We start from the raw sequence: 13,795 nt of genomic DNA on the forward strand, positions 1-13,795 counted from the left end.
AGAATATCATTTACAGCGCGTCAATTTGAGAGACCGCGATTAAATGACAGAAACAATGTAACCATTCAGTGTGTGCAAAATGAAGCAGTCTATTCTGAAACTGAGTATGCCAGCTTCAATGTTTTTGAGAGAAAATGGTTTATTGCAGCTGTCACTGATATTTTCAGTCCAACCTCCCCAAAATGTGATTCATGTAGTCTATTTGGACATTGATATCATGTTTACATTTCCCTATCTGTAACAGCCGAAGGGAAAGGGTGTCTCGGTATGTTTTAGACATGCGGAAGTGTGTGCAAGCTATGACGCGTTGTTAAATGACAGGCGGTACAGTGCGTCTATATCTGCGCTAATAATATAAATGATGCCTCCAAAAGACCCGCTGCTCGGGACCCTCAAAGGTAAGAACATACTGCAAATGGACACCGAGTGAATGGAAACATGCATATGGGTGTTATGTAGCTACATTGTTAATTTGTAGATACACAGACAGGAATAGGCTGAGCGATAGTATCAGCAGATATTTACTCAGCCTAGTGTAGCTCAATCATTAGACAGACGCTCCTACATAGGCGGCTCAGGTTACACTCATGTGCCGCAGCAGGGACTATAGAATAAGTACATTCTTCTACCAGAAAATTGCCTCATAGTCTATATTTTGTGAAGCATGTGTTATCTCTGAATGTTCGACATATCATCATCTGTATGAAATATCTTGAAGGATCACTTTCCGATTTTACTATTGGAGCTGCATCTTTGATGTATTCATGCAGTTTCACTGCACCTTTCACCTCTATTTTATTCTATCATTCAACCACCTGACGCAATCTAGTGCTGGCGAAGCCTATCAGACACTATGCAAAACACAAATAGACAAAAGCAGGGATGTTTCCAGGTTGCCAAGTAACTGGGTCCTTCCTTGGCCATCAAGTGTGGAAGAGGTGCCCTCTGTCAGTCATCACCATACAGCAAAAGCAAATACACCACCCACATGTCTGCCATATTTTGTCCATGTATTGTGCATATATCACAAGCCTACAGTGTTGATTTCTAGTGTTGATTAAGGAGTTAAGTGTTCACTCTGTTAGAGTGAAATTAACACTCAGTGGTCTAAAATAACCCCAGTGTTGGTGTCAATAACCAGAGATATTCCCATCCAATCCACACTCATCATTATCTGATTACCCTGTATGCTATGCAGGTAGATTTTTGGTGGGGATTGTTTTTAATACCTGTTTTTTTTTTTTGCATTGATTGATTCATCTTTATACTACACAAAATGACACAACGTACATTATTCTAAACTAATCCAATCAGTTAGTTTGATTTATTGCACTGTTACTGAACTGTTTGTTTCCCAGGTTAAATGGTTTAGGTTTAGGTCTCTTTTACCAGAGTTCCTAACCCTGGTAATCAATCTGAATGTAAGTGAATACAAATTCCAAAACGGAATTACACATCACTTTGCCAGCCAGCATAATGTGACTTGCAGGCCTGATGCGGCCTGTAATTTGTAAACCAGGATTTTCCCACCACCATTGTGTTAGGGGCCATGATATATGTAATGTATTGTCATAAAGTTAAACCACAGAGGGGAAATGAACCAATCCTTTCTTTCTCTTGAGTACATCTTGACAAATCTCAGTATTTTAATGATAACATTCACCTCATTTGGTGGAAGCCATAGGCCTTTAAAAGAAAATAATTAATAGGAAAATATAAAATGTGCAAATTAGGCGTTACACCACATAGTGTTAAAACAACACCCAAAATCACTTACTGTAACAATTATTTTGCATAACACTAGTAGGTGTTAACTCTAGATTAACATGAGTGTTGAACATAAATAACACTGTGAGTGTTAATTACCCCATAGTGTTACATTTGAGTAACAATGCCAAGTCTAATGCGGTGTTCATTTTTTACATTATAAAGTGTTGCATTAACACTCAAAATGTAACAGTATAATCAAAGTACTTTTTAGACTCTGTAGAGTAGGACCATATGCTATCTGGGATGGTGTTAAAATTAACTCTTGAAGTATTGATTTAAAACGTCTAAATTGACTGTGTATGGTCTATTATTGTGTCTATGTCTGTCCATTATGATTCAGGCATTGTTCTCTCAACGCCTGTGCACATACAGTATCTACCCAATGTGGCCCATGTAATGTGTGCGCACATATATTGCATTGTGTGTATATTTTTTATCTCGTCCAGTATGCATCCTGAACCTGCAGACAGAAGAGGGGACAGTGACAGATGTCAACCCTCACCTCTCCTCCTGCTGTGAACTACTGGAGCTCACCCTCAGGAAGGGCCTTCAACGTGAGTATTATAACAAAGCAAAGCCATACAGACAGGAGTACAGAACATTAGAGCCTGCCTACATTCTAACTAGTGTGTGTCTCCCTCAGAGCCAGTCCTTGGTCTAGTACACAGGGACTACTGGCAATGTTTCGAGCAACTCCTCCAACACGACAACTGCGGCAGGTAAGCTACCTACAGCACATTTAGAGATTGTGTTCTAGAAAATAACATACAGTGACTACTAACCCCCCTGTTGTTGTCTTGGCTCCCTCACTGGTGTGTGTGTGTGTGTGTGTGTGTGTGTGTGTGTGTGTGTGTGTGTGTGTGTGTGTGTGTGTGTGTGTGTGTGTGTGTGTGTGTGTGTGTGTGTGTGTGTGTGTGTGTGTGTGTATTCTAGACTGAGTGCTGTGTCGCTTGCGGTTGAACAGACCTTAGCCTGCAGGAAGCTGTTGTCAGCTCAGGGACGAGGACGCTACCTCCTTAGGCTAGCCCTCAGACGGAGGGTTCTAGAAGGAGTCATCAAACACCTGTTACACACACCCAAAGTACTAGAGGTCTGTTATCTCTCACTCATATTGGCTCTAATACCTTGTTGTTACATTGCTGTAACATTACAATTGACATTTCTTTGATGTTCAGTAATTAAGCTATATTCCAGTTATGTTTGAATAGGCTATCATATCATTGACTTGTTTTACTGGTTTCTATTTTCCAGTGGTACAACCCAGCTATTTCACTTCTTAGGAATGAGGAATTTGTGGGTGAGGCTTTTCTTCTCTTCCTGATTGTTTTGTTTTCACTGAATGTTTGGTGTTGGCATTGGCCTTAATATCAGGAAATCATTTTCATCACAGCAGATCAAATAAAATCTAATTCTATTGGTCACATACACATGTTTAGCAGATGTTGTTGCGGGTGTAGAGAAGTGCTTGTGTTCCTAGCTCCAACAGTGCAGTAGTATCTAACAATTCACAACAATACACCCAAATCTAAAAGTAAAACAATGGAATAAAGAAATATATAAATGTTAGGACGAGCAATGTTGGAGTGACATTGACTAAAGTAAGACTACAGTAGAATAGAATACAGTATATACTGTACATATGAGTTGATTAAAGCAGTGTGTAAACATGATTAAAGTGACCAGTGTTCCATTATTAAAGTTCAACCTGTGAAATGTCCAACAACACTCATAATGACTGAGTCAAATATCCTTCCTCTCTAAGAGCCTTTCATGTCCCTGCTCATGGTCCTCTCAGAAATGGAATTCAAACTGGACATGGAGGTACAAAATGTTTCCTTCTCTCTCCTGTTTGCCTGACTATGATGTGGTTGATGCACAGTGTCAGAAAGCACGAGGCAAGTCTCTGCTTAGACTGTTGGTCTAAAACAAAATGTTGCAAATACAAAGAGTTCTCAAAACATAGAATGTCACTGCTCACATCAGCAAAATGTCTGCCTTTTCACTTAAGAACTGCAGTTTTCTGGATGAGAGCTGGCTTCTACCGGTAAGATATTGAAATGAGCCCTGTACAATCTCAGATCTATGTATGACCTCCCTGCCTCATAGTTAGTCGGTGTATATTTTGCCTATTGAAGTGAGGACTATGTCTGTGTTTTCCAGGTGTGTGATATGTATGAGGCAGTACCCTGTCGTGAGCTGGGGATGGTGCTCAGGTAAGTGGCAGTACTTGCATCCTTCCTCATAATACACAGTCACCTCTCTCTCTCTCTCTCTCTCTCTCTCTCTCTCTCTCTCTCTCTCTCTCTCTCTCTCTCTCTCTCTCTCTCTCTCTCTCTCTCACCTCTCTCTCACCTCTCTCTCTCTCTCTCTCACCTCTCTCTCTCTCTCTCTCTCTCTCTCTCTCCTCCCACTCTCTCTCTCCCACCTCTCTCTCTCTCCCACCTCTCTCTCTCTCTCCCACCTCTCTCTCTCTCCCACCTCTCGCTCTCGCTCTCTCTCTCTCTCTCTCTCTCTCTCTCTCTCTCTCTCTCTCTCTCTCTCTCCCCCAGGTATCTCAGTGGCCGTGTCTTTGTCCTGAAACTGTTGCCAGGTAGCCAGGCTCAGGTGGACCAGTGTGTACATCCAGGTGACATCATTGATGAGATCAACGGAGTCTCCTTACGGAATGCCTGCAATGGACAGGTAAGGAGACCTTTACAAAAAAAATGGCTCCAGCCCTAATCTAACACACCTGCTTTTTAGTCAGCTGCTCCTCAGGACCATGCAAAATCATCCGACAAGGTATGAAAAATAATTAGTCAAGCAGTGCATTTCAAACACAGATTCAACCATAGAGACCAGCGCAAAGAAGGGCACAAATTGGTATATGGTTAAAAAAATCAATAAAAAAGATATTGAATATCCCTTTATGCACGGCAAAATTATTAATTACACTTTGGATGGTGTATCAATGCACCCAGTCACTACAACGATACAGACATCCTTCCTAACTCAGTTGCCGGAGGGGAACGAAACCGCTCAGGGATTTCACCATGAGGCCAATGGTGACTTTAAAACAGTTAGAGTTTAATTGCTGTGAGGAAACTGATGATGGATCAACAACATTGTAGTTACTCCACAATACTAACCTAAATGACAGAATGAAAAGAAGAAAGCCTGTACAGAACACAAATATTCCATAAAAATATTCCAAAACATGCATCCTGTTTGCAATAAGGCACTAAAGTAAAACTGCAGAAAAATGTGGCAAAGAAATGATATGTTATGTTATGATATGTTATGTTTGGGGCAAATCCACACAACACATCACTGAGTACTACTATTCATATTTTCAAGCATGGTGGTGGCAGCATCATGTTATGGGTATGCTTTTCATCGGCAAGGACTAGGGAGTTTTTTAGAATAAAAAGAAACAGAATAAAGCTAAGCACAGGGAAAATCCTAGAGGAAAACCTTTCAGCAGGACAATAAACTAAAATACAAGGCCAAATATACACTGGAGTTGCTTACCAAGACAACATTGAATGTTCCTGAGTGGCTTAGTTACAGTTTTCACTTAAATCAGCTTGAAAATCTATGGCAAGACTTGAAAATGGCTGTATAGCAATAACCATCAACCAACTTGACAGAGCTTGAAGAATTTAAAAATATCAATGTGCAAATATTGTACAATCCAGGTGTGCAAAGCTCTTAGAGACTTACCCAGAAATACATTTTTTTATAACAAATGTTAGACTTTTTCTTCTTTGACATTACAGAGTATTTTGTGTGAATTGATGACAAAAAAATTACAATTAAATCCATTTAAATCCCACCTTGTAACACAACAAAATGTGTGGATACTTTCTGAAGGCACGACAGTACAGTATATGGGGCTATATTGCTTCCACTGGTCCTGGGGAACTTTGAAAAAAGTTGAAGCTCATTTACTGCATTTCTATACAATTTAAAAACCCTAAAATGCTATTTGGAGAACAACAAAAACAAGCAAAAATTTCCCCAGCCATTATCACATTGGTTATCACATACTGTATATATATACAGTTGAAGTCGGAAGTTTACATTCACAATTCCTGACATTTAAGGCCAGTTAGGATGACCACTTTATTTTAAGAATGTGAAATGTCAGAATAATAGTAGAGAGGATGATTTATTTCAGCTTTTATTTCTTTCATCACATTCCCAGTGGGTTAGAAGTTTACATACACTCAATTAGTATTTGGTAGCATTGCCTTTAAATTGTTTAACTTGGGTCAAACATTTCGGGTAGCCTTCCATAAGCTTCCCACAATAAGATGGTGAATTTTGGCCCTTTGTAAACTAAGTCAGGTTTGTAGGCCTCATTGCTCACACACGCTTTTTCAGTTCTGCCCACAAATTTGCTATATGATTGAGGTCAGGGCTTTGTGGCCAATCCAATACCTTGACTTTGTTGTACTTAAGCCATTTTGCCACAACTTTGGAAGTATGCTTGGGGTCATTCTCCATTTGCAAGACCCATTTGAAACCAAGCTTTAACTTCCTGACTGATGACTTGAGATGTTACTTCAATATATCCACATAATTTTCCTTCCTCGTGATGTCATCTATTTTGTGAAGTGCACCAGTCCCTCCTGCAGCAAAGCACCCCCACAACATGATGCTGCCACCCCCGTGATTCACAGTTTGGATGGTGTTCTTCGGCTTGCAAGCTTCCCCCTTTTTCCTCCAAACATAACGATGGTCATTATGGCCAAACAGTTCTATTTTTGGTTCATCAGACCAGAGTACATTTCTCCAAAAAGTATGATCTTTGTCCCCATGTGCAGTTGCAAACCGTAGTCTGGCTTTTTTATGGCTTTTTGGAGCAGTGGCTTCTTCCTTGCTGAGTGGCCTTTCAGGTTATGTCGATATAGGGCTTGTTAAACTGTGGAGAGAAATACTTGTGTACCTGTTTCCTCCAGCATCTTCACAAGGTCCTTTGCTGTTGTTCTGGGATTGATTTGCACTTTTCGCACCAAAGTACGTTCATCTCTAGGAGACAGAACGTGTCTCCTTCCTGAGCGGTATGACTGCTGCGTGGTCCCATGGTGTTTATACTTGCGTACTGTTGTTTGTACATATGAACGTGGTATCTTCAGGCATTTGGAAATTGCTCCCAAGGATTGACCAGTCTTGTGGAGGTCTACAATTGTTTTCTGAGGTCTTGGCTGATTTCTTTTGATTTTCCCATTATGTCAAGCAAAGGAAGGTAGGCCTTGAAATACATCCACAGGAACACCTCCAATTGACTCAAATGATGTCAATTGGCCTATTAGAAGCTTCTAAAGTCATGACATAATTTTCTGGAATTTTCCAAGCTGTTTAAAGGCACAGTCAACTTAGTGTATGCAAACTTCTGACCCACTGGAATTGTGGTACAGTGAATTATGTGAAATAATCTCTCTGTAAACAATTGTTGGAAAAATTACTTGTGTCATGCTCAAAGTAGGTGTCCTAACAGACTTGCCAAAACTATAGTTTCTTTACAAGAAATTTGTGGAGTGGTTGAAAAACAAGTTTTAATGACTCCAACCTAAGTGTATGTAAATTTCCGACTGAAACTGTATATATATATATATATATATATACTGTACCAGTCAAAAGTTTGGACACACCTACTTGTTTTTCTTTATTTTTACTTTTTAGTGAAGACATCAAAACTGTGAAATAACATATATGGTATCATATAGTAACCACAAAAGTGTTAAACAAATAAAAATATATTTTTTATTTGGGATTCTTCAAATTAGCCGGCCTTTGCCTTGATGACAACTTTGAACACTCTTGGCATTCTCTCAACCAGCTTCACCTGGAATGCTTTTCCAACAGTCTTGAAGGAGTTCCCACACATACTCAGCACTTGTTGGCTGCTTTTCCTTCACTTTGCGGTTCAACTCATCCCAAACCATCTCAATTGGGTTGAGGTCGGGTGATTGTGGAGGCCAGGTCATCTGATGCAGCACTCCATCACTCTCCTTCTTGGTCAAATAGCCCTTACACAGCCTGGAGATGTGTTTTGGGTCATTGTCCTGTTGAAAAACAAAAGATAGTCCCACTAAGCACAAACCAGATGGGATGGCGTATTGCTGCAGAATGCTGTGATGGCCATGCTGGTTAAGTGTGCCTTGAATTCTAAATCAATCACAGACAGTGTCACCAGCAAAGTATCCCCACACCATCACACCTCCTCCATGCTTCACTGCTGGATCCACACATGCAGAGATCATCTGTTCACCTATTCTGCGTCTCACAAAGACACAGCGGTTGGAACCAAAAATCTCAATTTTGGACTTATCAGACCAAAGGTCAGATTTCCACCGGTCTAATGTCCATTGCTTGTGTTTCATGGCCCAAGCAAGTCTCTTCTTATTGGTTTCCTTTAATAGTGGTTTCTTTGCAGCAATTCGACCATGAAGGCCTGATTCACGCGGTCTCCTCTGAACTGTTGATGTTGAGATGTGTCTGTTACTTGAACTCTGTGAAGCATTTATTTGGGGTGCATTTTCTGAGGCTGGTAACTCTAATGAACTTATCCTCTGCAACAGAGGTTACTCTGGGTCTTCCTTTCCTGTGGTGGTCCTCATGAGAGCCAGTTTCATCATAACGCTTGATGGTTTTTGCGATTGCACTTGTTCTTGACATTTTCCGGATTGACTGACCTTCATGTCTGAAAGTAATGATAGACCGTCGTTTCTTTTTGCTTATTTGAGTTGTTCTTGCCATAATATAGACTTGGTCTTTTACCAAATAGGGCTATCTTCTGTATACCACCCTACCTTCTCACAACACAATTGATTGGCTCAAACGCATTAAGAAGGAAATCTATTCTACAAATAATCTTTTAACAAGTCACACCTGTTAATTGAAATGCATTCCAGGTGACTACCTCATGAAGCTGGTTGAGAGAATGCCAAGAGTGTGCAAAGCTGTAATCAACGCAAAGGGTGGTTACTTGGAAGAATCTCAAATATAAAATATAGTTTGATTTGTTTAACACTTTTTTGGTTACTACATGATTCCATGTGTTATTCATAGTTTTGATGTCTTTACTATATTCTACAAGATAGAAAATAGTACAAATAAAGAAAAACCCTTGAATGACTAGGTGTGTCCAATCTTATGATTGGTGCTGTATACAGCCACACCTTAATCAAACAATATATATTTTTTAATATGCTGTACAAGGCGTTTTTCTCTTTGAATATTTAATTGAGACATTGTGCTTTTGCGTGTTTGTGTTCTCAGGCAGGTGTGGTCCTCTCCGGGCTTAAGGGGCATCCCCTGTCCCTGCGTGTGTTACGGTGGTGTGTGCAGGACGGGGGTGTATATCGCCCCATCATCAAACTCCTAAGAGCTCTCAGAGAAGAGAACCCTGCCCTGCAGCTAGGTCCCTCCCCTTCCTCCCAGGAACCCACCAATCAGGGCCAGAGGCCCACACCCTCTCAGTGCCTCAAAGAGGGAAGGCAAGTCTGAGCGATTTGTTGTTGCAGTAATGCATCTGTTATTGGTTTGCAGCCTGCTAATAAGAAAGCAATTTGGTGTTATTACCAATGATGTATATAAACCCTGGATTGCTATGTATTGGACAATGAGAGGCTTTGAAGCCACCGGTCGGCAATATTGGCACTCCCCAGAAGAAGCAGTCCTCCATAGGAATGAATGGAATTCTACAGAATTTCAATGAAATGTTTCAAGGACAAAATTACATGTATTTAGTATTTTTTGTGGGGACAGTAACATTAGTACTTTCTGCAAATGTTACTTTAAGGAAAAAAATGTTTTTATTTTTAGCTCACATAATATAATTAATAAAATGTGCATTCATTTGCAATAGAATAAATGTAACTAAAACAAACGTAGACATTAATAAATGCATTTCTATAGCTTCCAAAATATTTTTTGCAATAGTGGGGGGTTGTTCCAAGATGGAGGTGCGGTGTCGTCAGCAGTGGCTGTTAGTCATCTAATGAAAATATACATTAATGGGTACTATCATATTGCTTATACCGATCCTATCCATTCAGATCTACAGTGTTCGGGTTGTAGGGCTATTTGTAGTTTCACACCGAAATCTGTTTCTAATCACTTATATTAAAATAGTACACAGGCATGTTTACCTAATCTGAGGCACTAAACCCTTCTCCCCCGCAGAATTGTGTACATTGTGCAGTTCTTGGGAAAGACAAACATTGGAATGGTAGATATGTTATTTGAACATTATAATTACATGTTGGTGTGTATTGTCTTAGTGCTTCGCTGTTTGAGAATATTTTTATTTTGTACTATTTGCACCACAATCGTGGTTTGTTGTGTACTTGTGGTTGTGTGTGACTGTGTTGTTTTATCTATTTTCTTGACAGTATGGAGGCAAGGAGGTGCTTCAAAATGGAATCCCCCTGGTCATACAGCAAAACCAGCCCAGCATGGTACTGACAAATAGAGACATGCTGACCTGACTAGTTTGTTGTAATCTGACTACTAACATATGCTCTCACTTTCCCAACAGGAAGTACTTTTAGACCTTAAGGAAACCCACTTGATCTGCACTGAGAAATCCAATATGACAGTGAGTAACTGGAACATATCACGCGTTGGCAAACCAGGTGCTGTCCAGATCAAAATTACTATATAGGGTTGTTGGTTGAAATTCTCACAATTTTCCCCCTTGTGTGTTGTTTAGGAGATATTCCAGCATCATTATCCAGAGATCTCATGTGTAGGGCGGTTTGGCCAGCCAGACTATACCATCTTTGCCTTCTGCGTAGTGTGAGTATTGATTTTATTTTTTATTATCAGCCATTATATATATATATATATCAGAGAATAGTCCCAGGCCTTCTCACCATTGGAGATATTCCAGTATTTACAAACATTACAACCTTAAGACATTTCAACAGTTTGTGTGCAAAAGCACACACTTCAGTTATTCATTGGACAGGAAGAGTAGCAGCATCCTATTTCTGTTGCTCACACCTCCCCAGCTATAAAATGCCCGTAACCAGATTTAGGATCAGTTTACACTATCCCCATCCTAACAATAACATTCAGGATGGGAAATAGAGAACAGTTCTTAGATAAGCATCTAGGGGCAACCTCATTAAATTTCTTACGTGCGCCTCTGGAGAAGACCATTAACAGCAGCGATGAAGCATCTTGAGCTGCTACAGCGCCTTTGCCTGAGAGCACATGTCAGAATGTATAATTGGCTCCATTTTCAGAGAATCCCCAGAAACTCCTCAGTCAACAGGATTCTGCTGTGTGGTGCTTAGAGCCAGTGCGGTCAAAGAATGTGAGGAGATAGTCAACCGAATCGGTGAGTATAATTAAAAATCTCTGGTACGAGCAGTTCCTGTTGTGGTATGCCATCAAGACCATAAACATTTCATTATTGGGAGTCTTTCAATTAAAATCCCATTCCAAAAACAGATTTTTTTCCCCCCCAATTCCACAGCTATTGGTTTCAAGCACACGGAGTGGTTCGTATGAAAAGGAATCCCTTGACAACTGGATAAGTGCTAAACATCAAAATGTTGTGGTAATTGAATAAACAATTTGAAAAAGTTCAAGTGTGAACACCAAATGTAAAAGCCCCTAGTGGCTAGAGACATTATCCTCAGAACAAGAACCACAAACACATGAGCATTTATTCATAAAGACATTTAATAGAAAGACTACAATGTGACAACGCTTCCATAAATAGTATTAAATGTAGCTGCCAAGGTTTTGCATGTTGGGAAAATAACATGTAAAATGCAGTTCAGAATATACAGGGGGACTTTGTCATGCTCCTGGCCATCCCAGACAGTGTCAAGAGGTAAATCCCGACGCCACTGTGTAGTAGTGAAATTGATGAAGGACCCAGACCATTCCTTCCCCTGGCAGCTGAGAAGAATTCAGACATCTTGAACCCCCAAACCACAAGCAAGAGCTCCAACCTCATCTGGAGCCTATACTATCCACCAGGATCCAAAATGAGACAGTTAACACTTGAAGAGGGCATCTGACTGAATAGTCATGTAATACACTATCCTCTACTCAATGTAAAAACAAGCCTCATTTGCAATTGAAGCAGATATTCATACATTCCTCTGTCCTCACATTGGCCAGATCTGAAGAGGTTTGTGGAATGACTGATCTCCTATCATTCTAAAATACACAACAAAAAAAAAAAACAGGGAAAAAAATAAAACTTATGAAATTGTTAAGTAAGATAAATAGGACTATGTCTGGAGCAGGCAGTTGAATGCCATTTAAGCCCGCTCTCCCCTTATCCTCCGGGCCAGCTGGATGTCTTTGGGCATGATGGTGACACGCTTGGCGTGGATGGCACACAGGTTGGTGTCCTCGAACAGACCCACCAGGTATGCTTCGCTGGCCTCCTGTTGTTGAGAAGAAAAGTTGGAAATCACAAAATATGGGAATAAAAATTGTTATCTTTCCAGTGTGCCCTGTCCAATAGCCCTCATACTATTGGTGTGATAGCAGCAGTTCGCATGGATCTTACCTGAAGAGCTCCAATGGCAGCACCCTGGAAACGCAGGTCTGTCTTGAAGTCCTGGGCGATTTCTCTAACCAGGCGCTGGAAGGGCAGCTTGCGGATCAGCAGCTCAGTTGACTTCTGGTAACGACGGATCTCACGCAGAGCCACGGTTCCTGGCCTGGGTAATAAAAACAGTAGTGTTGGATTGGTTAATTGGATATTAATCCTAAAATGTGTGAAACTAGAACGGTTACTGACACATCTGCAGGTTAAATCTAGACAAAGTAAACAAAATAATGTTGGATAACCGGTTGAACTGCTCCCAGTACCTGTAACGATGGGGTTTCTTTACTCCTCCGGTGGATGGCGCGCTTTTCCTGGCTGCCTTTGTAGCGAGCTGCTTCCTTGGCGCCTTTCCTCCGGTGGACTTGCGGGCGGTCTGCTTAGTGCGAGCCATCTTACTAGAACATTGAAATAACGGCGATTATGGTCCGTCTAGGATTTTAAGAGAGCAATACGGATATGAAATAGCTTTTCAAAACGAGGCACAAGGTCCAAGAGCTTGGGCTATATATATGCTGCAAGTTGTTGCCTCAAACCAACAGTTCAAATGTTGCAGCCGAAAACGCTTAAAAGTGTTCGTCACCTTGGTAGTGACGATTGTTGTTAAGCTTGCAACAATTAAGCAACATTGTAACAATCGTTAATTTGAATTCTCCCCCGCCCCTAGGTACCGCTCAGCGAAGAGTCTTGGGCCCAGCAGCGCGCTTGATTATGAACAAACTTCCCCGCCTTAACTTGTTGCCTCCAACATTTCGTATTTTTGCACTGCGTACCTTTGTTCGTTTAGCGGGCAAACGCTACGTCAATAACGTTTTGCTATCAATTTAACGAGTTTGTGGGTATGACGCCAGCAAGACGCAAACACTTACTGTAGAAAAAGGTTAAAAACGTAAAGCTACAACACTGATCGACCACTAACCAACCAAGCGCATTAGCACCATGGCTAACGTCGCTATATGGCATGTTGCTAGCTAACGTTCATTAAAACGCCTGCTTGAATCGAAAGTTACATTCGAGAAAATACAATAAACCAATGAACTCACGTAATTTACCTACAGTACTGTAGCCAACCAAGTATGCTTAGCCTCCAGCCATCTCAGATTCTATTGTTCCATATTGAAGACCGTCAACTTCAAATATTTGTGATTGGTAAGACGAAAACTACCAAAACCGCAAAAGTTACTTACCGATTGGTAACTGCTGGATTATTCCAAAACTGAACGTAATTAAAGTGACTCCGTTTCCTCCAGACACACACCACGAATAAAACGATAACTGGGGAAGTGAGTCAAACGTTATATTTCCCCATGACGTCAACTAACCATTTATAAATCCGGTTGGTTAAGAACTAGAAACTCGTGAGACCATTGGTTTAAACTCCATCAAAACGTCTCTCTCATTGGTTAACAAAGTCACCCTCCCATTGGTTGTTGTCTGTCCTCTGTAGCCAATCAGCAGCCG

The 13,795-nt window shown here is 40.7% G+C and overlaps 2 protein-coding genes across 4 annotated transcripts; one reads left to right on the forward strand and one right to left on the reverse strand.

Annotated features, from left to right (window-relative positions):
- The first annotated feature begins 236 nt into the window (after positions 1-236).
- Positions 237-11,352, forward strand: si:ch211-250n8.1 (uncharacterized). The gene is made up of 16 exons (XM_035734474.2): positions 237-398; positions 2,217-2,324; positions 2,414-2,489; positions 2,704-2,860; positions 3,022-3,067; positions 3,533-3,591; positions 3,779-3,814; positions 3,931-3,983; positions 4,320-4,452; positions 9,037-9,254; positions 9,943-9,988; positions 10,152-10,217; positions 10,298-10,357; positions 10,472-10,557; positions 11,010-11,104; positions 11,243-11,352. The coding sequence occupies exons 1-16, from the start codon at positions 359-361 to the stop codon at positions 11,275-11,277; spliced, it is 1,314 nt and encodes a 437-aa protein (XP_035590367.1). The 5' UTR covers positions 237-358; the 3' UTR covers positions 11,278-11,352.
- Positions 11,353-11,433: 81 nt separating this feature from the next.
- Positions 11,434-13,678, reverse strand: LOC118357410 (histone H3.3A-like). 3 transcript variants are annotated; one of them, XM_035734475.2, is made up of 4 exons: positions 13,522-13,678; positions 12,601-12,732; positions 12,296-12,449; positions 11,434-12,170 (listed from the first exon to the last, which is right to left on the reverse strand). In XM_035734475.2, exons 2-4 carry the CDS (start codon positions 12,726-12,728, stop codon positions 12,042-12,044), a joined length of 411 nt encoding a protein of 136 aa, XP_035590368.1. In that variant the 5' UTR covers positions 12,729-12,732; positions 13,522-13,678; the 3' UTR covers positions 11,434-12,041. The 3 variants fall into 3 exon arrangements, with proteins under 3 accessions (XP_035590368.1, XP_035590369.1, XP_052334129.1); XM_035734476.2 differs by having other exon boundaries at positions 12,601-12,766; positions 13,522-13,670; XM_052478169.1 differs by having other exon boundaries at positions 12,601-12,728; positions 13,522-13,640.
- Between the last annotated feature and the right edge of the window lie 117 nt (positions 13,679-13,795).

Source organism: Oncorhynchus keta, chromosome 24 (assembly GCF_023373465.1).
Source record: "Oncorhynchus keta strain PuntledgeMale-10-30-2019 chromosome 24, Oket_V2, whole genome shotgun sequence".
Classification (NCBI taxonomy): domain Eukaryota; kingdom Metazoa; phylum Chordata; class Actinopteri; order Salmoniformes; family Salmonidae; genus Oncorhynchus; species Oncorhynchus keta.

Coding starts and splice junctions, on each gene's coding strand:
- si:ch211-250n8.1 (XM_035734474.2), top strand. CDS start 359: ATGATGCCTCCAAAAGACCCGCTGCTCGGGACCCTCAAAG. Junction 2,325..2,413: donor CCTCAGGAAGGGCCTTCAAC/GTGAGTATTATA, acceptor TGTCTCCCTCAG/AGCCAGTCCTTGGTCTAGTA. Junction 9,255..9,942: donor CAGTGCCTCAAAGAGGGAAG/GCAAGTCTGAGC, acceptor TCTCCCCCGCAG/AATTGTGTACATTGTGCAGT.
- LOC118357410 (XM_035734475.2), bottom strand. CDS start 12,728: ATGGCTCGCACTAAGCAGACCGCCCGCAAGTCCACCGGAGGAAAGGCG. Junction 12,450..12,600: donor AAGAAACCCCATCGTTACAG/GTACTGGGAGCA, acceptor TTTATTACCCAG/GCCAGGAACCGTGGCTCTGC. Junction 12,171..12,295: donor CTGCCATTGGAGCTCTTCAG/GTAAGATCCATG, acceptor TCTCAACAACAG/GAGGCCAGCGAAGCATACCT.